This window comes from Equus przewalskii, chromosome 9 (genome assembly GCF_037783145.1).
Source record: "Equus przewalskii isolate Varuska chromosome 9, EquPr2, whole genome shotgun sequence".
NCBI lineage: Eukaryota > Metazoa > Chordata > Mammalia > Perissodactyla > Equidae > Equus > Equus przewalskii.
The window spans coordinates 7,277,812-7,302,301 of NC_091839.1; the positions used below are offsets into that span (position 1 = coordinate 7,277,812).

The 24,490-nt window shown below is 52.2% G+C and overlaps 3 protein-coding genes and 1 long non-coding RNA gene across 5 annotated transcripts; 3 read left to right on the forward strand and 1 right to left on the reverse strand.

Moving 5' to 3' along the window:
- Positions 1–662: 662 nt before the first annotated feature.
- Positions 663–2,515, forward strand: OVOL3 (ovo like zinc finger 3). The gene is made up of 4 exons (XM_008536255.2): positions 663–861; positions 935–999; positions 1,597–1,798; positions 2,259–2,515. Exons 1-4 carry the CDS (start codon positions 768–770, stop codon positions 2,462–2,464), a joined length of 567 nt encoding a protein of 188 aa, XP_008534477.2. The 5' UTR covers positions 663–767; the 3' UTR covers positions 2,465–2,515.
- POLR2I (RNA polymerase II subunit I) lies at positions 2,514–3,787 on the reverse strand. The gene is made up of 6 exons (XM_008536241.2): positions 3,653–3,787; positions 3,520–3,574; positions 3,162–3,235; positions 3,000–3,074; positions 2,843–2,894; positions 2,514–2,615 (listed from the first exon to the last, which is right to left on the reverse strand). The coding sequence occupies exons 1-6, from the start codon at positions 3,709–3,711 to the stop codon at positions 2,553–2,555; spliced, it is 378 nt and encodes a 125-aa protein (XP_008534463.1). The 5' UTR covers positions 3,712–3,787; the 3' UTR covers positions 2,514–2,552.
- Positions 3,788–3,813: 26 nt separating this feature from the next.
- TBCB (tubulin folding cofactor B) lies at positions 3,814–10,755 on the forward strand. 2 transcript variants are annotated; one of them, XM_008536242.2, is made up of 6 exons: positions 3,814–4,496; positions 4,818–4,961; positions 6,550–6,646; positions 7,407–7,598; positions 10,221–10,293; positions 10,476–10,755. In XM_008536242.2, the coding sequence occupies exons 1-6, from the start codon at positions 4,161–4,163 to the stop codon at positions 10,588–10,590; spliced, it is 957 nt and encodes a 318-aa protein (XP_008534464.2). In that variant the 5' UTR covers positions 3,814–4,160; the 3' UTR covers positions 10,591–10,755. The 2 variants fall into 2 exon arrangements, with proteins under 2 accessions (XP_008534464.2, XP_070413722.1); XM_070557621.1 differs by lacking the exon at positions 3,814–4,496 and adding an exon at positions 4,534–4,709.
- Positions 10,756–18,369: 7,614 nt separating this feature from the next.
- On the forward strand, positions 18,370–23,593 carry LOC139073483 (uncharacterized). Its single transcript, XR_011522262.1, has 2 exons — positions 18,370–18,567; positions 22,788–23,593. It is a non-coding gene; the product is annotated as an uncharacterized lncRNA (long non-coding RNA).
- Positions 23,594–24,490: the final 897 nt, after the last annotated feature.

The window sequence follows — 24,490 nt, forward strand, 5'->3', positions numbered from 1 at the left end:
AGGGTCTGAGGAGCCCTGGCTGGGTCAGGTGACACTGTTTAGTTCCTGGACTGTGGGAGAGTGGGGGAGTGGTGTCCCAGGCAGTCACTACGAGCTGAACTATTAACAAACCAGGATTCTAATGCCCAGTACACCTGAACAGTGCTTCTGGCTGAAGTCAGCCCTGGGCATCTGAGGATCAGAGAGATGGATGCACAGCCTGGATCCTCACTTTGCCCTTACCTATAGGACCCTGCTGTCCCTCCGTGCTCTGGAGCAAGGCAATCACAGTTGCCCCCTCCCCTGCTTCCTCAGACAGCTGCTGTGATTTGAATACCCAAGCAGCTGTTGGACATCCGGTGGTGACTGATTTGCCTGGCAAACAGACTCTCAGGCCTTTGGCCCTGCTGGTACCATGGGGAGACACTCAGTCCCCCTGGGCTCTTTGTTTCCTGTCTTCACCCCCTAAAGCCCCCTAGGCTCCTGTTTCACCCTTTCTTGATCTCCTTGGGGGTCCTAGCACTTGTGTGCCCCTGGAGGCTGGAGAGTGCCCTCAGAAACGCAGCGTTGGACAAGAGGGAGGAACAGCGGACCCGGAGGCAGAGGTAACTGGAGCCAGCCAAGTCTGCTCCCTGGCCTGTCAGGAAATTTGCATGGAGAGAAGGAGGCTCCTCCATGGCTTCCCCTCCCTTCCCACCTGGGATAGTCAGACCCGGGCTGAGGCCCTACAGCAGGCAGAGGAGCAGCCCGTGTGAGTGTGTGGAGCCATCTCCCCATTCCCGGAGGTGATGCCTCGTGCTTTCCTGGTCAGGAGCCGGCGTCCACAGCCACCCAACTGGGGCCACCTGCCTGACCAGCTCCGGGGAGACGCCTATGTCCCAGGTAGGCCCCTCCCTGCGCCTGGAGGTGAGGGGCGGGGAGACACAAAGCCTCACTGTCTGGCTTCTCTCCTCAGACTGCAGCAGCCTGGGGGGGCCACCGGCACCCCAGCCTTCCAGCCACGGGGACCCCTGGGTGGCGGTGAGTGTGCTGCTGGCCCACAAGACCCCGCTCAGTTTCACCCCTGCCCGCTGTCAGCCTCTACAGAACCTGAGTGCCCCCTATTCCCCTCACCCTCCAGCCCCTCCAGCTTTGGGACCTTTCCACCCATGGTTCTCTCTGCTGGGAATGCCTTGACTTTCTCAGTAGTGAGCTCCCTGTTAGGCCTCATCCCAAGCTCCATGTCCCCAGGGTAGGCAGCCACAGCCCCTGCCCTCAGGGATCTCTCTGTCCAGTGGGGCAGACCAAGACTTAAACCAAGTGGAGGTTGGTTTGCTTTATGTCAGAGGATCAGACAAGGTGACAGGAGCGGGATGGGGGAGGAGATTGGGGCCTCCCGGAGGGGCTATTCAGCTAGGCATGCACTGGAAGAAGGAAAGCATGGGTGGAATGTAAATATGCCAAGATTAACTCAGTATTTGAGCGCCAGGAACTGTTCCAGGCAACTAGTGTTTTGAAAGAGTAAGACAGAAATTAGCACAAGTAGCAGTCTCTGGCCTTCCCAGACCTCCTGGGTTCCCCAGTCTAGGCACTCCGTTTGTTCCAGCCAGGGGTCTAACTCCCACATCCCTCCCACAGCCCACACAGGGCACTCTGGCCGCCACTGCCAGGGGCCCTGGGACACTTGGCTGCCCGCTCTGCCCCAAGGCTTTCCCGTTGCGACGCATGCTGACGCGGCACCTCAAGTGCCACAGCCCCGCGCGCCGCCACGTGTGCCGCTGTTGTGGCAAGGGCTTTCACGACGCCTTTGACCTCAAGCGCCACATGAGGACTCACACCGGTGAGCAGTGGTAGGAACAGGGAGGAGCTGCTGGGCCCCAGACGGGGACGGAACGAAATGGAGGGAGGCGCCAGAAGGCACCAGGGATGTGGAGTTTCCTGTTTGTGGGGCAGAGACTTAGCCGTCTGCAGGCTCGAACACCGTGTACCTTAGATCCCAGCAGGTGGGCAGGTGGGTGTAAGGTGGCACTAGGGTGGGGCCTGGCAAGGGGTGTAGATTGAAGACGAATACTGGTGAAGGGATGCAGGTCCCGGATGGAAGGGTGCGGAGGAAGGAACCTCCTGGTGAAGAGGGTAGGGATACAGGTGTCTGGCCCATGTTTGTGCCGGGAGGAGGTGGCAGATGGTGGGACCTGACGGAGGAGTCTGGCGAACGGCGGCGTGCTCACGTAGGGCAAGATGGCTTTGGTCCGGAGGCCATTACCCTGTCTGTCCTCTCCCCTTCGGACCCACCTGCGCAGGGATCCGGCCATTCCGCTGCGGAGCTTGCGGCAAAGCATTTACGCAGCGCTGCTCGCTGGAAGCGCATCTCGCCAAGGTGCACGGGCAGCCGGCCAGCTACGCCTACCGCGAGCGCCGCGAGAAACTGCACGTGTGCGAGGACTGCGGCTTCACCAGCTCGCGGCCCGACGCCTACGCGCAGCACCGCGCCCTGCACCGCGCCTGACACTGTGCACCCGCGTCCACCCACGAGAGGCAAATAAACACAGGAAACGCACACCCAACACAGCGTTTATTGCACAGGGGAGGGGGGTTCACTCGGTCCAGCGGTGGCCGCAGTGTGGGGCCGTGCACACGTAGTACAAGCGCATGGCGTCCTGGAAGAAAGGACGCACAGTTAGGGAAGGCTGGACCCACGGGAGAGTCCAACATGGAACCTCCATCCAGCAGAGCCTCACCCGAAGGAACAGACAGGGGGCTTTCCCCCTTGGTAAGAGACCAGTTCAGGACGCCAGGAAGGGCAGGGTCCCGCCAGTACTGGTATCCCCGCCCCCGGGGAGGACTAAACCCGGGAAACCCAGAAAGCCTTCCTCGTGCCACTCACCTCGGCCCTGGCGCTGTGCGACTGGAAGAACACTGCCTCCTTGTGGCCGCACCTGAGGGGACAGTCAGCCACTCAGTCGGCCATACCCTTCCCTCCTCTCTTCTCTGCCTGGAGAGGACAAGCCCCTCTCCCTCCCCAGTACCAGCTGCGCGCTCACTTTTGGCACGGGTGGTCTTCGGTCCGCGGCAACGTGGGGTCCTGGGACACGTCAGCGATGATCTGGGTCAGTTCGCTGAGGGAAGAGAGAGTGAATAATTATGCTCAAACCCGGCCTCCCAGGCCAACGACCTCGTCCCAAAGTTCCGGTCCGGCCACTCACTCCACTTCGTGCGTGATTTTGTTGACGTAGATGCAGCTGTTGTCGGCTTCTTGCTGGTAATCACAATTCCGGCACTGCGAGAGAGCGAGCGTGGCGGGGAGGTCACGGAGCGATCCCCGATGGGGTCAGGAGGGAGGGCAGGGCCTTCCCCAAAGGGGATAATTAGGGGATGGAGTCTCGAGGTTGGGATAATGGGCAAGACAGGAGAGTCGGGTTCACTCGGGAGGTGGTGAGGAGGCGAGACCAGGGCGCGTCGGGAGAAAAACAGGGAGTAGGGGTCACGTGGAGTAGGGCGGGGCCACTTGGGAACGGGTGGACCTGTCGGGGAAGCCCGGGGCAACCCGCGGGCTCCGCTCACCGCGTAGAGCAGAATGCGGTTCTCCTTGTCCTCCTTGGGGTAGAGCATGTTGTTACTGTGGGGAGGGGGAGGTCAGAGGTCAGCCCTGGAGCCATTATTTGCTCCCCTTCCATACTTGCTGCCCCAGCCTCACCATTCCTGGCAGAATCGAATACCCACGAAGCCAGGCTCGTAGGTCCCATCCGGCTCCATAGCCACGCACGACCCGCCGAGCCTTCTGCGCTTGCTCCGCCGCGCGCAACAGGTCGCGGGAAGGGTCAGGCCTCGCTGCTTCGCCAAAAGAGGGGCGGAGCTGCGCGCACGCAGCGGCTCGCAGCGGCTTTGTGCCGGGCTCTCTGCGCTGAAGTTTGATTAATTGCTTGCTTCGATCTTTTGCTATTCTACAGTAATTGCTTCTGACTTCTGGGCCCCGCTTCCCCATTTATAGAATAGCGTGGTACGAGAGCCGGGAATACGAGCGTCCCGTAACCCGCAAAGCGCTTGGTATAAATGAAGACGCCATTGCTCGTCGCTGGCTGAGAGCCCGTGCACATGCGCGAGTTTACCCTCGCGGCCCAAGTAACTCTTGTCAGGCCTTCCTCTCGGCTTCGGCCTTCGCCGCCCGGCCGTTTCCCGTGCGGCTATTGGAAGAACTGGGCACCATGGAACACTTCTCGGGATTGGCTGGGCCCACCCAAGACTACGGGGAGCCCTCTTCCTGGGGGCGGAGAGACGGCGGCGATTGGCCGGCCCTCCTGGCGGGAGAGCGCGGATTGGCCGGGTCGCGAGCAGGGGGCGGGGCTGATAGCCCAGAAGCGGCGGCGGCTGCGGAGCCGGGTGTGAGGCGGCAGACTGGGCTGCGGGCCCCGGCAGGGCGCGGCGACATGGAGGTGACGGGGCTGTCGGCGCCCACAGTGACCGTTTTCATCAGCAGCTCTCTGAACAGCTTCCGCTCCCAGAAGCGATACAGTCGCAGCCTCACCATAGCTGAGTTCAAGGTGTGGCCGTGGGGGCGGGGCCCGGAGGGCGGGGCGCAGGGTTTGAGGGGGCGGGGCAAAGAAGAAATGGAGGGGCTTCCCAAACGCAGGGTGGGGCCAGGGATAAGCTGAGGTTGCAGAGATTGGGGGCGAGGCAGGGGAAAACTAGAGGTTCCAGACGGCGGGAACAAGAACCGAGGGAGGCGGCCAGGGGTAACCAGGTGGATCCTAATGGTGGGTCTCGGAGGAGTAAGGATGGGGTGATGGTTATTGATAGAAGGGGCGGAGCCTCAGGTGGAGGGTGGGGCCACTGACAGCTTCCACCTCTCCTGCCCCCCACAGTGTAAACTAGAGCTGGTGGTGGGCAGCCCTGCTTCTTGCATGGAACTGGAGCTGTATGGAGCTGACGACAAGTTCTACGGCAAGCTGGATCAGGAGGATGCCCTGCTGGGCTCCTACCCCGTAGACGATGGCTGCCGCATTCACGTGAGGCCTCCCCATCTGTGATCCCTCCCCTCCGTTCATTTATTTATTTGACAGATGCTTGCAATACTTTACCCTGTGTGATGACTAAGATAGGCCCTACTGTCATGGATCCCCTGGTCCAGTATGGAGAGACAGACCCATCACCCGACAGTGACAGCCAGAGTGGTCTGGACTGGGCTGGGGAAAGCCCAGGGAACTGGGAGTGCCCAGAGAGGTACCCACCTCCACCTGGGAGGATCAGAAGGGGCTTCCTAAAGGAAGGGATGCCTGAGATGAGACCTGAGGATGAGGAAAGAGCGACCTAGAAGAAATGGGAAGGGCATGCCAGGTGGAGGGAAGAGTGTATGGAGGCCTATACAGTGTGAGTGGGTCAGGGTGAGCGTTGCCATGTTAGCTCAGGGGCTCAGGCCTAACATCTCAGGGTGTTCCTGACCCCTCTCTTTCCCTCACATCCACATCCAGTCTCTCCGCAAACCCTGTGGGCTCCACCCACAGCATCTATCCAGGATCTAAACTCTTCTCCCCACTGCCCCACCCTGGCCCGGCCTCCATCCTCTGCCTCCTGGACCATCACAGCAGCCCCCGCCCTGTCTCCCTGCTCCGTCCCCGCCCCCTGCAGTCTGCTCCCCACGGCAGCCAGGCAGCCAGGAGCCGCCTGCGAACCTGAGTCAGGTCAGGGCCCTCCCGGCTCAGAGCCTCCCCTGGCTGCACCTCATCCTGGGTAAAAGCCAAAGCCTACAGTGATCTGTTGCATCTCCTACTCTCCCCCGGCTCACTCTACTCCAGCCACGCTGGCCTCCCCGCTGTTCCCCAGAAGAGCTGAGGCCGTTTCTGCATCCAGGACTTTGTGCCTCTGGTTCCGTCTCATCCTTCAGGCCTTGTCTCAGACATCCCTCCTCTCAGAAGCCCTCTCTAACCACCCTGCTATCCTCTTTAAGGCCATCTGTGGTATGTTTCTACGTAGACCCTTGTCATGACCTGGCTGTAACACACGTACCTGTGCACACGTTTGTGGTTGGTCTCCCAGCAGAACAAACCCTCCTTAAAGGCAGGGCTGTCTCTCTTTTTGCACCGTGTCCCTAGTCGCCAGCACAGGGCCAACTGGGCGCCTTGGAGGAACTCAGCAAGGGCTGAGTGAGTGAATATTGGAGGTGGTACAGGAAGGGATGTTCCAGGGTCTGAAGGTTGAGACCAGCTTAGGAGGATCCCAGAGGCCAGAGAGGATAGACAAGCCACCTAGAGGGCTTGTGGCCAGGCCCGAGCTCTGCCCTTCAGCTCCAGTGACTTGGGGACCATCGGTGATGGGCATGTCAGCACGCAGGGGTCGTTTGGGGGCAGACGCAGCCTCCAGGGGCTTGGATGAGGTGCAGAAGGGGAGATGGACAGTGTAGACGCCTGCTCTCATCCCTTCAGCTGGGCTCTGGAAAGGAGAGAAGGCTGGGGAAATGTGAAGGTAGAGGGATGTGGGTTTTCCTGACAGAAAACACTTAACATCTGTGGAACATTCCAGTGTGCAACCCACACACCCGCATCCCAGGGCTCCCTGGCTGGACCTTGATCCCCACCGACCGACCTCCCCTCATGACAGGTCATTGACCACAGTGGTGCCCGCCTTGGGGAGTTTGAGGACGTGTCCAAGGTGAAGAAATACTCGATCCCAGAAGAAGCCTACGACCAGAGGCAAGGTACGGGCACCCAGGGATGGATGGGGCGTGTGCGGGCCGGAGGAAGTGTGTGCAGGTGGGCGGAGGTCGGGGCAGATGGATAGATGGGGACGTGGAGGGGAGATCAGTGGTGTGGGCAGTGGGGCAGACAGCACAGGAAAATGGAGGGGGTGAGTTGAGGTTGGTGTGGGGACAGATGGGGACACGAGAGAGCAGTTGGGGGTGGACAGGGCATGGGTGTGAAGAGGGGCTGGAAGGTGTGAGGGGGTGTGGGCAGGCAGACAGGGACATAGGAAATAGGCATGAAAGGGAGCTGGGGGTTCAGGTGTGGGGGGAGCAGTCAGGGTCATGTGGGGCCATGGTGGGACAGATGGGCTGTTGGGGGCAGAGCACGATAAGATATGTGGAGTGGACAGGGCAGTGTGGTGATCAGTGCAGGCATGTGGGGACAGATCAGACTGTGGTGGGGAAGACATGGAGGGCCTCGGGGCCTGGATGGAGCTCATGTGATCCTGAGGGGACGTGGGAGGATGGGGTAATGGGAAACACTGGAGGCAGCCGTCCTCCCCTTATTTCTGGATTGTGGGGAGGCCCAGGGGTCCTGGGAGAGGCCAGGGCAGTGGTGGGAGACTTGCGGGGCTTGGGCAATAGCCCTTTGACATCCAAAACAGAAGAGTTTCTCTGTGAATGTTGGCCCTGTGTGGGCAGTAGGTCATCCTGTTAGCAGAGGCCCCGCCCGGGGGGACCATGTCTGACCCCCTGTCCCCCACCCCACCCACAGACTCAGTCCGCTCCTTTCTGAAGCGCAGCAAGCTAGGCCGATACAGTGAAGAGGAGCAGGCGCAGCAGAAGGCTGAGAACTCCCAGCGCCTCACCGAGGAGAAGGCCCAGGCCAGTGCCATCCCCGTGGGCAGCCGCTGTGAAGTGCGGGCGCCTGGGCAGCCCCCTCGCCGGGGCACCGTCATGTATGTAGGTACGTGGCCCACTGAGACCTTATGCCCGGCCCTGAGGTGGGCAGTGCTAGGCACCAGCACTCGTGGAGATCTCAGTCCAGTAGGGGAGACAGACCCCACGCTGACGGTGACAGCCCAGAGTGTGCACAGCTGGGAAGTGGGAAGCAGAGGCAGGATGACGTGATGGGTTGTGATCAAGGAAGCAGAGGCTAGAGGGAGCAGTTCTGAGCTGAAAGCACAGGGCACAGTGGTCAGAGCTGAGACGGGGGAAACCCAGGCTGAAGCGATCCAGGCAGGGAAGAGGGAAGCTGAGGGGGCTGTGTGAGCTGAGAGGAGGTACCAGACCGTCCTTGAGAGCAATCCAGGAGGGCTTCCTGGGGGAAGGACTATCTGAAGGAAAGGGAGAAGTGAACAAGATGAAAAGCAGGGAAGAGTGTTCTAGCCAGAGGGAACAGTGAGTGTAAAGGGCAGAAACAAGCTTGGTTTATTTGAGGCAGAGAAAGGAAGACAGCCTGGCTAGTGGGGAGTAAGTGAGGGGAGAGGTAAGGAGTGAAGTCCGGGGTGTGGGCAGGGCTAGAGCATGCGGGACCTTAGAGACTGGAGACAGTGTGAGTCTTTTTTCTTTATAACAGCTTTATTGAAGTACAATTTATATACCATAAAGTTCACCCATTTAAAGTGTACAATTCATTGGTTTTTAATATGTTCACAGATTGTGCAACTATCGCCACAATTAATTTTATAACATTTTCATCACCCCAAAAAGAAACCTCATAACCATTAGCAACCACTCTCTATTTCTGAAACCCCACTCAGTCCACATAAGTGGTCACTAATCTACCTTCCGTCTTTATAGATTTGTCTATTCTGGACGTTTCATATAAATGGAATCATACAGTCTGTGGTCTTCTCTGACTGGCTTCTTTCACTTAGCGTAACATTTTCAAGGTTCATCCATGTTGTAGCACGTAGCAGTATTTCACTTCTTTTTATTACCAAATAATATTCCATTGTATGGATATACCACATTTTATTTATTCATGCATTTGCTGATGGACATTTGGGTCCTTTTCACTTTTTGGCTATCACAAACAGTGCTGCTGTAAACATTCTTGTGTAAGTTTTTGTGTGGACGTGTACTTTCATTTCTCTATACCTAGGAGTGGAATTGCTGGGTCACATGGTAGCTCTGTGTTTAACCTTTTGAGGACCTGCCACACTGTTTTCCACAGTGGCTGCACCATTTTACATTGCCGCCAGCAATGTCTGAGGGTTCCAGCTTCTCCACATCCTCACCAACACTTAGTATTATCTGTCTTTTTGATTACAGCCATTCTAATGGGAGTGAAGTGGTACAGCGTATGGTTTTGATTTGTATTTCTTTGATGGCTAAAGATGTTGAGCATCTTTTCATGTGCTTGTATATCTTCTTTGGAGAAATGTCTGTTCAGATGTTTTTGCCCATTTTTTTAATTGGGTGGTTTGTCTTTTTGTTGTTGAGTTGTGTATTAGTTTGCTTGGGCTGCCATCACAAAGTACCACACAGCAGGTGGCTTAAACACCAGAAATTGACTTCTCACAGTTCTGGAAGCTGGAAGTCCAAGATCAAGGCCTTGGCAGGTTTGCTTTCTTCTGAGGCCTCTCTCCTTGGCTTGCAGAAGGCCACCTCCTCTCTCTGTCCTCACGTGGTCTTTCCGCCGTGTGCAGGCACATCCCTGGCGTCTCTTTGTCCAGATTTCCTCTTGTTGGGATACCAGTCAGCTTGGATTAGATCTCACCCTAATAGCCTCATTTTAATTTAATTATCTCTCCAAAGGCCCTGTCTCCAAATACAGTCACCTTCTGAGCTACTGAGCATCAGCCTGTGAATTCAGCCCATAACAAGTTGTAAGAGTTCTTTACATACTCTATATAAAATTTTCTTATCAAATGTATCATTTGCAAATATTTTCTCCCATTCTGTGAGTTGGTTGTCTTTTTACTCTCTTGATAGTGTCCTTTGAAGCACAAAAGTTTTTAATTTTTATGAGGTCCTATTTATCTATTTTTTCTTTTGTTGCACAAGTAGTACTTTGGTATTATATCTAAGAAACCAGCCTAATAAGGTCCCAAAGATTTATGCCTATATTTTCTTCTAAGAGTTTTACAGTGTTACATCTTGCATTTAAGACTTGGCCCGTTTTGGGTTAATTTTGTGCGTGGTGTGAGGTAGGGGTCCAGCTTCATTCTCTTGCATGTGGGTATCTAGTTGTCCCAACACAATTTGTTGAAAAGACTATTTTTTCCTCATTGAATTGTCTTGGCATCCTTATGGTCCAAAATCATTTGACCATAAGCAGTGTGGATTTTATGCTGAGTGAGATGGGAAGCCCTGAGGAGTTTGGGGCAAGGCAGCGGTATTATTTCCCTTCACTTCTTACAAAGACCCCTTTGGCCAGGGGTGTTGAGTGAATAGGGGGTCTAGTGTAGGAGCAGGGAGACAGTGAAGGGGGTGACCATATTAGTCTGGGCAGGAGATGGCGGTGGTCCTGGGTGTTAGTGAGGAGGGGTTTTCACCAGGACAGGCTTTCCACTCAGTGGGCAGGCACAAATCTGGGGGGAGCTTCATATGAAGGTGTCATTGGGATTTCTCCCCTGGGCAGGACTCACAGATTTCAAGCCTGGCTACTGGATTGGTGTCCGCTATGACGAGCCACTAGGGAAAAACGATGGCAGGTAATAAGTATTCCTACTCAGGCGGCTGTGTGTGTGTCCATGCCTGTGTCTGTGCCTGCAGATGTGTTCATGTATGTGTAAGTGCATGCATGTACTACTGGGTGAGCCTGCCCATCCTAGCATCTGGGGTGGGAGCCATGTTGGGGGCCCTCTGACCACTGCCTCCCCATTATGCCCTACAGCGTGAACGGGAAACGTTACTTTGAATGCCAGGCCAAGTACGGCGCCTTCGTCAAGCCATCAGTTGTGACAGTGGGGGACTTCCCTGAGGAAGACTATGGGTTGGATGAGATGTGATGCCCAAGCAAGGGCATCCCCCTGTTCCAGCTAACTCGCCTACTTATTGCCCCTCCCTGTGTATGCCCATGGCCCTCTTCCCCAACCCCATTTTTATTTTACTCACTTTGCCTTTGCCATTGTCTTTTGAGACTCATGTATTAAATTTGCCGGAAACATGGGAAATGTTTGCAGGACTTGATGATTATAGGAGGGGCTGGGGGCAGCTGGGTAGGTGAGGGTGAAATGGGGGGGCTGGGCACAGCAAAGTTTAGGCTGGGTGAGGCTTTATCCCTTAGCTGGAGGCCCCTGAGACTGTTCTTTGTACTTTATTGGTTAATGTAGTGTTCTGCTGCTATGACAAAGAGGCCTAAAGTAATAATGGCCTTCACAAATGAAAGTTTCTTTCCTTCTCATGTAAAGTCTCACGTACTCACCCAGAGCTAATGTGGTGATGCCTCCATGTCAGAGGCCAGTCTCCATCTCCATACATCTTGTTGCTCTCCCATCTCCTCCTCATGATTCCCACCTCATCTGCTCCAGGCACCAGGAAGAGGGGAACAAGAAGGGGATACTCCTTGTCTTTAAGGAATATGTATAACTCAAAACTCGTTCCTATTTCATTGGCCAGAATTTTGTCTCATGGCCACTTGTTGCAAAGGAGGCTGGGAAATGTAGTTTTTATTCTGGGCAGCCATGTTCTTAGCCAAATATCAGAAGTTCCTGTACTACAGCAGCCGGGGAGAAGGGATATTGGGGGTCAACAAGTAGTTCTACCATAGTCCCTGTGGGTGGGGGATCTTACCTGTTCACTTAAGAATAGTTGAAAGAAGTGAGAAGTCTAAATTCTTCAGCAGTAGCATGAAGGCCCTCAGCATTGCAGAGCTGGGCAGAGAACACTGCCCTCGGGTTCGCACCGATTGGAGGGGTTCCTGATCTGCTCACTGTGTGGGGGATGCTCCTTAATTGCTGTGATCACTTAATTATAACTTCCAGAGAAGAGCTTGGCAGCAGGGAGCAAGCACAGTACGCAGAGTGAAGTTGAACCGCCTGCGAGCTGAAGGGATCCTCAGGGGAAGCTGCTCACATCCACAGCCAGCCCTGTGGGCCTGTACTCTGATGCCCACCCTACTGTGCATGGACAAACTCAGACACACAGGCCACTCGCTCACTGGGCTCACACTCAGACACTGGAGACACCCAAAACACAGACATGACAGGTCACGTGCAGAAACGGTGCCCACAGATTCTCTCACATGCACACGTGGGGGAGCCACACATACACACAGGCTACACTCACATTCACACAAACACCCACCAGGGATGGATACACACCTCCACAAAAATGCACATCAGTTAAGTTGCCAATCTACAAACAACAAAACAAAACAGTCCTGGTTATTTTAGAAAAGGACCCGACGGCTTAGGCCCCTTCCATGTCAGGGAGTTGTCAGAGGGGGGAGCATTAGCAGGGGCGTCACACCAGCACCTGCCAGCCTGCAGTGGAAGATCTAAACACAAATTTCCAGGAGGTGCTTTATGCCTGCCAGCTGTTAACGTGGAGAAGCTGTCCCCAAAAGAACATGGGGAAACATTGACATTTTTTTTTTTTAAAGATTTTATTTTTTCCTTTTTCTCCCCAAAGCCCCCCTGGTACATAGTTGTATATATTCTTCATTGTGGGTCCTTCTAGTTGTGGCATGTGGGACGCTGCCTCAGCGTGGTTTGATGAGCAGTGCCATGTCCGTGCCCAGGATTCGAACCAACGAAACACTGGGCCACCTGCAGCGGAGCGCACGAACTTAACCACTGGGCCACGGGGCCAGCCCCAACAATGAAATTTTTGATGACAGTGGAAGGTCATTTATAGAATGATCTGGTGCTTAAGCTTTCATGTTATCAGGGGCCCCAGAGAGGAAGGGGACGTGGTCAGTGTGTTCACGTAATACCAGCTGCTGTAACAAGTACCCCCGCCCCCACCACAGTCGGGATTCAGGTTTGCTTGATTGGCAGCACCTCACTGTGGTGACTCACACACCCAGACTCCATCCTGTGGCTCCATCATTTCCATGTGCTCGGGATTATCTGCTTCCAGCTGGCAAATAGGAGACTGTCTGGAAGTTTCACCATATTCTTTAATATCCTGTGGTACACATTTCACTTCTGCTCATGTTGTATTCATGAGAACTCATCAGTCATGCAGCCACCCTGGAGGCAGAGTGGGCCTTGGAACGCACTTCTGGGCTGAGCAGCTCCCTGCTAGCGACTACTATGAAAAAGGACCATGGGTTTTGGTGGCCCCAGCACTGCCCACCCTCTACCAGTCACCAGATCCACAACCTCAGGGGAAGCAGCAGGAAGGGGCTGTGGGATCTCCTTCCTCCACACCCATTAAATCCTTCTACCCCCCGACAATGGCCCACGCCCGCCCTGCACCATCCACCACCCTCCCTTGATCCCCCAGTCCGTACAGGTGGAAGACAGTGACTGCCCAACACTCTTTCCCCACGTTTTTTGAGCGCCCCCCCCCCCCCCCATATGACCTGACGCTAGGAACACACTCATGAATTGGACAGTCCTTGCTTGGGAGTTGAAGGCGACAAATAAACAGGTAATTACCAAACATTGCCGCTTTTTTTTTGACTGATATTTCATTATGAATAAGGTTGCTGGCAGTGGGGAGAACAAAATCACGAAATTCCCAAGGGGCTGCTGGTGTGAGGGAAGGGATAGGAGTGGGAGATATTAGAATAGGAATCATGGGAACAAAAGGGGACAGGGCTTTGTAAGCCTGAAGGAATCCATTTGGTGATTCATGCAGATCAGAAACTTGATCCCTGTGCGAAACACAAACTTAGGCTGAATGCAGCTTTTGTCCGAGAGTTGGGCTAAATCACTAACTCAGCGTGCTCAGAGCCCACTTGGGTTGAATCGTGTAACAGTTATAAACTTGGTTAAGAGGTGCTGTAACCTTAGTGAGGAGGAGCACAGACTCTGAAGCCGGGACCCCCAGCTCTGTCACTCGCCAGCCCGGGGACAGTATTTCTTCTCTCTGGGTTTCAGCCCAAACAACTGTTGTGAGCATTAAATGAGCTAATACATGGAAGGCGCTCAAATTCAGAGCCAGGCACATAGGTAAGTGCTTACTCAGTGAGTATTAGCTGTAGGTCTAAAAACGACTACGTATAGTCAACAGTTGCTATGCTGGCTTCCTTTAATCCTCACAGCGGACCCTGCCCCCAATTTCTTCACCGTTTCCCCTCCCCATCCTAACCTTCCTGACCCATGTCTGGAGTCACCCTCTCCGAAAGGGATTGCCAGAGTTTCCCTGGATGGCTCTAACCTCCCAAGTCCCCGCAACCTCAGCGTCCCGGCCTTGGCAATAACCCAGTCGCGAGCAATAACCGCGCAGCCGCCACGTGAGGGCAGCAACGCACTGCTCAGCACACCGCGCGCGGCGCATTGTGGGGCGCGTAGTCTCTCTGGCTTTGGGCAACGGCTCCAGCCTAGCAGGCGAACTGCATTTCCCAGAAGACCATGCGACACCCTCAGCCTCGCCCGCTATCGCCTGGAACTGGAGCTCCGCTCCCTCCCTGCGGCGCGGGGAATTGTAGGGTGAAGGGAATCCGCTCCCCGGCGGAGGGCGGTGCTGCGCAGGCGCGGCGGCCTGCCGAACGGCCCAGCGTGTCATCCGAGAGAGGGAACCGGCTTCCTGGCGGGGGCGCCAGAGCTGACTTTCTGGCCCCGGTAGATGAACCCGCGTGACCCGTCTCCGTAGTGGAGCCGGCTGGCCCGCTTCCCTCCCTCCTGCTTTCCTGCGTCTGAATTAGTCACTCTCCCGGGCTCCTGGTCAGCTCTCAAACCGGCTGAAGCCGAGCCCATCTTAAAGGAAAAAATATCCCTTTTCCCCTTTCTTTTCGCTCTTCTTTTTCACAAACTGTTTTTTAAAAAAATATATTAAGGGAATTTAAAATTGGGTTAGTGTAAGGATCGCCCAAGTACCCCATCACCCAGCTTCAGTAATTGTCTACATGTGGCCAACCGAGTTCAATTTTTCTGGCCCTCCCCCCCTCCATTATTTTAAAGTCAATCTCAAGCAACGTTATCATCTTACCCAGAAATGTTTCCATATGTATCTCTAAAAGAGATAAGGGGTCGGTATCACACCTAAGAAAAATTGCAATAATTCTTTGATACTACCTAGCTCAGAGTCCGTATTCAGAAGCCCCGATTTTTTCATGAATGTCTTCCTGCTGCTGGCTTGTTCAAATCAGAATCCAAACAGTGTTTCTGCCCTCCATTTGGCTATTTAAGTCTTTTATTCCACAACACTTCCCCTCCCTCTCGTCTTCCTGTGGGATTTCCCACAGTCTGATTTGGCTGGTTGAGCCTCCTGGTCTCCTTTAATATGTTCTTCCATCCTTGTATGTTCTACACACTGGTAAATCCAAAAGCTGGGTCAGGTTCAGGTTCAATTTTAGGGTAAATATACTTTACGGGTGGTCTTGAGTTCTTCGATCAGGAGCCACTTACCATCTGGTTGTCTCCTGTTTTGTGATGAGATCCCATCTTGGATTCTTGTGTTGCCAGCCTGATCCATCCGTAATAAACCACAGCCAACCTTCAGGAAAGAGAGGTCGATAAAGTCTTGCCTTCATCCCTCTCCCTCTGCTCCACAAAAACTAAACACTCTTTTTATTGCTAACGCCCTTCCTTGTTGCTGAACTCGAGGTAATTCTTCACCTCATCTTACTGGTCCTGACGTTTAGACCAGTGGTTCTCAAACTTTTGTCTCAGCACCTCTTTGCATTCTTGAAAATTATTGAGGACCTCAAAAAGCTTTTGTTTATGAGGGTTATATCTGTAGGTATTTACCACATTAGAAATTAAAAATTTTAAACGTTTATTTAAAAAAGTAATAAACCACTACATGTTAACATTATTAACTTTTTTATAAAGAATAACTGTTTTGTGAGCACGCTGTAGTGTATACAGAAGTCAGATTATAATGTCGTACACATGAAACATATAATGTTATAAACCAATGTTAGCTCAGTTTTAAAAAAGAACAACTTGAAAAAATTAGTGAGAAGAGTGGCATTGTTTTACACTTTGAAAATCTTTTTATGTCTGGCTTAAGAAAAGGCAGCTGGGGGCCAGCCCCAGGGCCTAGTGGTTAAATTCAGTGCGCTCTGCTTCAGTGGACCAGGTTCAGTTCCTGTGTGGACCTACACCACTTGTCTGTGAGTGGTCATGCTGTGGCAGTGGGGCACATACTAAAAGAGGAAGATTGACAGCAAATGTTAGCTCAGGGCGAATCTTCCTCAGCAAAAAAAAAGAAAAGAAAAGATAGCTGGATTCTCATACCTGCTTCTGCATGCAAACTGTTGAGTATTATTATGTAGCCTCTGGAAAACTTCTCTGTATACTCATGAAAGAATGATAGTGGAAAAGGAAAAAAAGTATTATTATGAATAATTGTTTTTTTGTGGGTTTTTTGGTGAGGAAGATTGGCCCAGAGCTAACGTCCATTGCCAATCTCCCTCTTTTTGCTTGAGGAAAATTGTTGCTGAGCTAACATCTGTGCCAATCTTCCTCTATTTTGTATGTGGGACACCATCACAGCATGGCTTGGTGAGCAGTGTGTAGGTCCGCACCCAGGATCCGAAACCACGAACCCTGTGCCACCACAGTGGAGCACCCGAACTTAACCACTACACCACCTATGCCATGGGGCTGGCCCTGAAAATAGTTTTAACTTCAAAGTCCCCCTTAAAGGATCTCAAGGACTCCAGGTGTCTCCAGTGTTTAAAATATCCAAACATTTCCCATGACAGTCCTGGTTTCTGACCTCTGCCATATGGGGATAGCTGAGAACACGAAGCCTGCTTCTCTACCTGGACCCAGTGGGCTGGATCCGCTGTACCTGTCAGGACCTAACTGGGTTATAGAAGCCACTCAGATGTGAAAAGAGAGGGACATCAACACCCGGAGGTGGTTATGCAGCAGATGGAGGAGCTGAGGGACCAAAAAGGAGCCAGTGATGCTATCGGAAATCAGAGCAGTGAGAAGCCATTGCCGCTCCAGGCTGGAGGAACGAAGGGAGGAGGTGGTGTCACCAGAGCCCAGAGATGGGGTCACCTAGTAGAAGCTGGAAACACAGTAGGATTGTGTGGGTAGGAGGAGCTGGAGCTGTGGAGGAGGCACGACCACAGGGAGAGGGGAGAATTGCCCTGGCCCCTTCCTCCTGCTCTCCAATCTCCTGCTCACGTTTCCCATTGGCTGAACCCCAGTGAATCCAGGTGAAGGGGGAGACTGGGAACCGTGGCCTGGGGTGCAGGCAGAAAGGGGAGGGGGGCAAATACAGCCCAGAGCAGCACAGCCTGGTCCCTGGTGCGCAGGGTTCCCCACGCCCTGCTGCTCTGCACCAGGCTCCACTCACTGACTTACGTCACCTGGCTGACTGCTGTAGGCTTAGAGTTAGGGTTGAGTTTGGGACCCTTTTGTGGTGGGTTTAAAATGTGTCCACAAATTCCTGGACACTTCTCTCTTGAGAGCCCTCCCCCTGGGTGTGGGCTTGACTTAGTCCTGCTTCTAAGGAATGCAACGTGGCGGAAGTAATGGTGTGGAACTCCTAAGACCAGGTCATAAAAGATGCTGTAGGGGCTGGCCCCGTGGTGCAGCGGTTATGTTCACAGGTTCCGCTTGGGCGGCCGGGGTTCGCCGGTTCAGATCCTGGAGGCAGACGTGGCACCACTTGGCACGCCATGCCTGTGGTAGGCGTCCCACATATAAAATAGAGGAAGATGGGCATGGATGTTAGCTCAGGGCCAGCCTTCCTCAGCAAAAAGAGGAGGATTGGCAGGAGTTAGCTCAGGGCTAATCTTCCTCAAAAAAAAAAAAAAAGGCACTGTGGCTTGGTCCTTGCTCTCGGGCCACTTGCTCTGAGAGAAGCCAGCTGCCCATATTGTGACGACATGGAAGCAGCCCTCTGGAGAGGTCTCTGTGGTCAGAAACTGAGACTTGCCAGGAACTGAGGCCAAGAGCCCTGGGAGCGGGCCACCTTGGAAACTGGTCCTCCAACCCTTGTCAAGCCACGACATAGCCGTGGGCCTGGCAACAACCTGACAGCATCCTCATGAGAGGGCCTGAGCCAGAACCAGCCAACTACGCCACTCCTGGACTCCTGACCCATAGGAAATGCGAGATGATGAATTCTGTTTTAAGCTGTTAAATTTTGGTTTTAGGGGCCAGCCCTGTGGCCCAGTGGTTAAGTTCGTGCACTCTGCTTCGGCGGCCCAGGGTTTCACTGGTTCGGATTCTGGGCGCGGACATGGCACCGCTCCTCAGGCCACATTGAGGCGGCATCCCACATGCCACAACTATAAGGACCCACAACTAAAATGTACAACTATGTGCCGGGGGGCTTTGGGGAGAAAAAAGCAGAAAACAAAAAAATTTTGGTTTTAATTTGTTAGCAGCAATACGTACCTAATGCACCTGTGTTCCAGTGACCTATTGAGGCCGTAAATATATGGAAACCTCACCAAATTCCAGCAGCCGTTTTATTTTTCCTGCATTTCTGGAGATGTGGAATTGGGGAAGGGCTTGGCTTGGTGAATCTCATATGCTTGAGTCAGAAGTTGGCTGGGCCTGGAGCCGTCTCAAGGCTGGGTGTCCAGAGTGACTCAGCAGCTTGGCTGCACTGATGCTGGCTGTTGGCTGGGTGCTCCGCGGCGACTATAGAGCGCCTCCGCGTGGCCTTCCCAGTGTGGGAGTCTCGGGGTGGTTGGGCTTTTTACTGACAGCCGGCTTTCTCCAAACTGAGTCTTCTAGGAGATCCAGGCAAAAGCTTCATGGCCTTTTCTGACCAGCCTCCGAAGTCACGTAGTATCACTTCTGTGGCTGTTGATCAAAGTGATCACAAACCCACCAGATTCAAGAGGAGGCCACATCGCTCCCCATTCTTCATGTGAGGAATGCCAGAGCCTTGTCAAGGTTTGAAAAGAGTCCCTTCTTGCTATAAAGAACATTCTGTAAGGCATCAGCTCGGGTCCTTTTCTCTCCTCATTCTACACATTCTCCTCTGATCAGGTCTTGGGACTTTAATCACCATCTGCGTGTGATGCACAGCCCCATCTCCAGCCCAGCCCCTTTCCTGATGGACACATTGCTTGGCAACTGCGCAGCTCCCTGCTCCTGTCTTAGATGTTGCTTAGATACCCCTCAGACCAGGCTGTGCCTGTTTATATTCCTGAGCCACACAGTGATGAAAAATCATAAAAATTATTGTTGCTTTAAGCTACTAATTTTGCTGTGGTTTGCTATGCAGCAAAAGCTAACTGATACAGGATTAAGGAGATGTTTTCTGGCTCCCTATGGGCCTTGCAGAGGAAGGGATTACATGTTTTCACAATATAAACAATCACAATGTCAGCACAGGGCCTGGGATATTGTGTCCATTCACCCACCCACTCATCCATCCATCCATTCATTCATTCATTCATTCATTCATTCTACAGATGTTTATTAACATCCTGCCATGTGCCGACACTTTTCTGGGTACTGTGGCCACAGCAGTGAGCAAAACAGACACAATATGTTTTCATGGAGCTTACGTAATTCAAGGTGTGGTGTTATTGTAAGAACAATCTACTGGAGAATGTAACAGAATGGTTGGCCAGACTAGAGAATGTAAGAATTTATAATAGGATAGAAGCATTGCATCACACCTGGTCAGCCTGGACTTGTTTTCACAGAGGAGCTAGGATCCAGAGAGAGAGAGAGATTATAAGGCCTCTTGAGGCCTAGGCTGCGAAGGATTGCACTGTCCTTCCACCTCATTCTATTGGTTAATGACAAGGCTGGTCTAGCTTCAAGCGGTTGGGAAATGGACTCCACCCCTTGATGTGAGAAATTGCAAAGTCAGATTGTGCAGGACAAGGATACAGGGAGGAGTGGGAAATAGAGCTATTTTTGCAATCAGTCTACCACAGAGCGCTTTTTCATGGAGTGTATTAGTTACAGTAAATAATGCCAGCTGCTGTCACCTGAAGAACCTTAAAACTCAGAGGCTTAATAAATCTATTTTCTAATTCACACTACAGTTCAATGCAAGTCACTGGGGTCCCTCTGCTCCACAGTCTTTCAGAGACCAGGGTCCCTTCCATCTTGTGGCTTTGCCCGTCTCTAGGCCCTCAGAGTCCCTCTGTTGAGCCAGTGGGGGTTGAAAAAAAGAGAAGACCACGTGTGGGAGGTTTTTAAAGTCAGGCCTGGAGATCGGAGACAACATATCTGCTCACATGCCATTGGCTACAAGTCAGTTACACGTCCATACAAAATTGAAAGGAACGACGAGAAATGTAGTTCAGCTGCATGTGGACGAACAAAGGGAAGCAGTTTTGGTGAGCAATTAGGCAATTTCTGCCACACATTTTGGGACGTGCTATGTCTGAAAATAGAGAAGGGTTGTGTTGTCTGTTTCCTGTTTATTGCTTGCCATAAGCTCCATGAGCTTTGTTCACCACTGCATCCTCATCACCCATCCAGGGGCCTGGATATATATCATTCAATAAATAAGTGTTGAACAAATGAATGAAAAAAGTTCTAGTAACTTTCAGATCATGGAATATTATGAACACAGTAAAAATGATATTTTTAGAGGCATGGACAATTCCTCAGGGTGTGTATAATAGACACATGGGGTCAGATAGGATTTAATATAAATCCCGTAACAGAACTCAATATGGCAGTGGCTTCAATAAAATAGAACTTTCTTTCTTTCTCCTGTAGGAAGCTGAGTGTAAGGTGTCCGGGGCTGGTAACGAGGCTTTTTAGTATCAGGGACCCAGACTGCTTCTAGCTATGGCCTTGCCATCCCTATGGCCTGCCCTGGCCTGTGTGGTCCACAGTGGCTCCCGGTACATCCCTGTTCCAGGCAGTGAGAAGGAGAAAGAGGGAATGGAGACTCTCTCAGCTGCCCCTTCAGAGCACAGCTGACCCGAGAAATAAAATCTTAGCTGTAGTGTCTGATTTGTTCTACCCTGCGGAGTGTGAAGGTCATCTCTCTGCTGACTTTTCAGGGCAAAGAGCTGATGCATGACAGCGAGGTCAGGTCACAGGTGTGCAGTCAAAGGCAGTGTAGCTGCTCCTTCTGGTTAATACAAGTTGTTTGCAAAAATGGGCAGGATGAAAATTTGCATGTGCAGTACAGTCAGGAATTATAAAATATTCCCAGGAAAAAGTCAGAAGGGAAATATGACTAAATAGAGGTTGTCTCTGAAAGTGGGTGAATTTTTCCTTTTAAAATGTATTTTGCCCTATTTATATATACATTTTCTACAATAAGCAAGTATTACTGATGAGGATTTTAGGCTGGTTAATTTTAAAACTGCAGATGAGAAGCAGGCTCCGAGGAGTGGAATTTGCTTGCCCTTTGATGAGAGACATTTGCATTTGTGAAGGAAGTCTCTATGCCTCCCTCTCTGCGCCAGGAGGAAGGGAGGATTGCCTTATCTCTGGAAATTCTTAATGGGGAAGGCAAGAACTTAAGTTGTTTACTGTCTGGCAACCTCATGTAACTGACCGCCGCCCCCCCCCACCAACATCCTCCTTTGTCTTTAGCTGAAGATAATATTTAAGCGGTGACTTCTGCCATTTATTTAATCCGATTTGACCCTTATCTAAAAGTTATAGGACCACCCAATAGCCAGACCCCACCTGCACTGATACCATTTTAACTTTTTTACATATTCTTTCCTTTGTCTTGTAAAGAGATAACTCGCATACCTATGCCTTAAATTTAGCCTTACTCTCCACCCATGTTTGCAGCAGCAGCAGCTCCCCATGCCAGCAGCACCTCCTCCTGCCTGTGGGCCCTGCCCCACGCAGCAGCTCTGACTGCCCATGGGTCCTGTCCCCATGCTATTCCACACTATTCTCTAAATAAAAGAGCACTACTGCCAGATCTTGAGAGTCCAAGAAATCTTTCTTTCAACTCCTCAGCTCACCGACCCTGCATCATTACCAGATATTTAAAATATCTGTAGTTATGAAATATAGCATACCCATAGAAAGAGAAAAAATATAAATGCACAGTACACTGAATCATTATAAAGTGAGCACTCAGATACCAGAGTGATCAGGCTGGGACGAGGGAACCCGGAAGGCTGTGGGATGCCTGAGGAGGTACCTGATTTAGCTGGAGGCAAGGAGGCAAGGAGGGAATTATCAAGGAGGCGTATGGCGGGGAGCCATCTGAACCAGGGTCGGGGAGGATGAAGAAGGTATGCTGTGGAACCGTGAAAGCACATTCTACTGACTTCAGAGTCCTCATTCGGATGAGGAACTCTGAGTTGTACAAATAATCCCCAAAGAAGGAAGATGATGATGAGGAAGATGATGAAGATGATGATGATGATGAGTTATTGACCAAGTGTTCCAGGCCTAGCTCTGGGTTGGGTGATGCTGAGGACACAGTGGTCCCTAAGACAGCCCTTCTCCCCATCAGAGGGCCCCCAATCAGTCCAGGAGACAGACATTATCAAACACTACAGATCATAATTTGCTATGCGTGTCCTGGGGAAGAAGTTCCGGGAGTCCTGGGAGCATGTCACAGGGCAACCTGCTCGAGTCTGTGGTGGGCGAGGTCAGGAAAGCTTTCCTTGAAGAGGTGACTGCAAAGCAGACAGGGTAGGAGGGGTGTTCCTGCAGAGGCACAGCCGGTGCAAGAGCCTGCAGCAGGGAGCCTGGGGAGGGGACCGGGAAGAGTGACGGCTCATTCGTGTGGCAGCTTCACTGAGCTACAAGGTGCCCAGACACTTGTTTGGCTAAACCTTATTTCTGGGCGGGTCTGTGAGGGCGTTCCCGGGTGAGATTAGCATTTGAACGTTAGACTGAGTAAAGCAGATGGCCCTCCCCGATGTGGGAGAATCATCCAGTCCTTTGGGGGCCTGAGTGGAACAAAAAGACGGAGGAGGGAACACTTCACGCTCTGCCCAGCTACTGAGCTGAAACGTCGGGCTTCTCCTGTGCACGGACTGGGACGTACACTGTTCACTCCCCTGCTCCTCGGGCCTTCAGATTTGGACCAGGACGTAAACCATTGGCTTTCCTGCACCTACGGCTTGCAGCCCGCAGGTTGTGTGACTTCTCAGCCTCCATAATCCTGTGAGCCAATTCCTTACAAGAAATCTCTTTCTTTCTCTCCCTTTCTCTAGGTCCTGTTGGTCCTGCTTCTCTGGAGAACCCTGACTAATACACGTCGAAGGGAGGGCAGTGGAGGAACAGTAATCCGGATTAGTCAGCACAGAACTATTTGGCATTAACCACACTTGGGTTTGGACCTGGCTCTGCCTCCTCCTCGGGCAAATAATGCCACCTCTCTGAACCTCCACTTCCTCTCACATTAGCTGGTTCCTTCCCAGAGGGTTGTGAGAGGCTTTGCAGGACAGGCCTGTAGCAATCACCCCAGCCTGGTCCCATCAAGCCCTCAGGCGGCGTTGGCTGGGGTAGTTAGGACTCTTGCAAGTTTATTAATTGGTGGCTTTGTAAAATTAACTTTTTTTTTTTTTTTGAGGAAGATTAGCCCTGAGCTAACATCTGTTGCCAATCCTCCTCTTTTTGCTGAGGAAGACTGGCCCTGAGCTATCCTTGCCCATCTTCCTCTACTTTATATGTGGGACGCCCACCACAGCATCGCTTGACAGGTGGTGAGTAGGTCCACACCTGGGACGTGAACCAGCGAACCCCGGGCCGCTGAAGCGGAACGTGCGAACCTAACCATTGTGTCACTGGGCAGGCCCCTAAAATTAACATCGTTGAGGCAGCAAATTGGAAGGGTTCAAAGTGAGCTACAAAGCCAGCCTTCCTGGTTCAAATCTTGACTCAGACACTTACGAGCTGTGTGACCTTGGACAAGTAATCCCACCTCTCTGGTTTCCTCATGGGCATGATAACAGTTTCTCCCTGCATCAGTCAGAATATACTAGGTTATGCTGTGGTAATAAATGAGCTCTAGACCTTAGTGGACTAACAATCAAAACTTATTTCTCGCTCATAGAAATAGGCGATGTCCTCCATGCCACGGCTCAGTGATCCAGCCAGCCTCCTTCACGAGGCACGTCTGTGCCGCCATGGCTCCCATGGCTACCTGGGCAGCGGACCAGAGCATGGAGCATCATGCACTGGCTTTTAAATACTGCTACCGGGAAGTGACACAGCCAACACTTCCACTCACGTTTTATTGGCCAAAGCAAGTCATATAACCATACCCGAGTCCAAGGCGTCTGGAAGATGGTGGGAGACTTTAGTCATGCTTACTGTCCTCTCCTTGATGGTGCTGAAAATTCAATGAGAGAGCCCACACAAAACATTTCATTCATTCAATGAATATTTGAGGACCTCAGAAGTGCTGGCACTGTTCTAGGAAGTGGCTGCATAGCAGTGAACAAGGCAGACAGAAATCTTTGCCTTCAAGGAGCTCACATTCTAGTGGGGGAGGCGGACAAGAAACCGAATAAAGAAGCAAACCATGCAGTATGTCAGCAGGTGATAACGGTAATGTTACCGAACCAAAGTGGGTCCCCTTGTTGGTGAGTTGAAATCAGCGCCTTCACCAGAAGTAGTTGTCACACAAAGTAAAGTTTATTTGCAGCAAATAGAGACCATGGGGAATTGTTCCCCAAAGTCATGGCTCCCCAAGCACAGGACAACAGGAGACTTTTTTTTTTTTGAGGAAGATTAGCCCTGAGCTAACTGCTGCCAATCCTCCTCTTTTTGCTGAGGAAGACTAGCCCTGAGCTAACATCCGCACCCATCTTCCTCTACTTTATACGTGGGACACCTGCCACAGCATGGCTTTTGCCAAGTAGTGCCATGTCTGCACCCGGAATCCAAACCGGCGAACCCAGGGCGGCCGAGA

What these genes read in the sequence shown, in the direction of transcription:
- POLR2I (XM_008536241.2), bottom strand. Translation starts at nt 3,711, where the DNA reads ATGGAGCCGGATGGGACCTACGAGCCTGGCTTCGTGGGTATTCGATTC. An exon ending in ATTCGATTCTGCCAGGAATG is followed by an intron (nt 3,575 to 3,652) that starts GTGAGGCTGGGG and finishes CCCTCCCCACAG; the next exon opens with TAACAACATGCTCTACCCCA. An exon ending in CGCACAGCGCCAGGGCCGAG is followed by an intron (nt 2,616 to 2,842) that starts GTGAGTGGCACG and finishes CCTTTCTTCCAG; the next exon opens with GACGCCATGCGCTTGTACTA.
- OVOL3 (XM_008536255.2), top strand. Translation starts at nt 768, where the DNA reads ATGCCTCGTGCTTTCCTGGTCAGGAGCCGGCGTCCACAGCCACCCAAC. An exon ending in GGGAGACGCCTATGTCCCAG is followed by an intron (nt 862 to 934) that starts GTAGGCCCCTCC and finishes TTCTCTCCTCAG; the next exon opens with ACTGCAGCAGCCTGGGGGGG. An exon ending in CCACATGAGGACTCACACCG is followed by an intron (nt 1,799 to 2,258) that starts GTGAGCAGTGGT and finishes CCACCTGCGCAG; the next exon opens with GGATCCGGCCATTCCGCTGC.
- TBCB (XM_008536242.2), top strand. Translation starts at nt 4,161, where the DNA reads ATGGAACACTTCTCGGGATTGGCTGGGCCCACCCAAGACTACGGGGAG. An exon ending in GGGCACCGTCATGTATGTAG is followed by an intron (nt 7,599 to 10,220) that starts GTACGTGGCCCA and finishes TCCCCTGGGCAG; the next exon opens with GACTCACAGATTTCAAGCCT. An exon ending in CTAGGGAAAAACGATGGCAG is followed by an intron (nt 10,294 to 10,475) that starts GTAATAAGTATT and finishes TATGCCCTACAG; the next exon opens with CGTGAACGGGAAACGTTACT.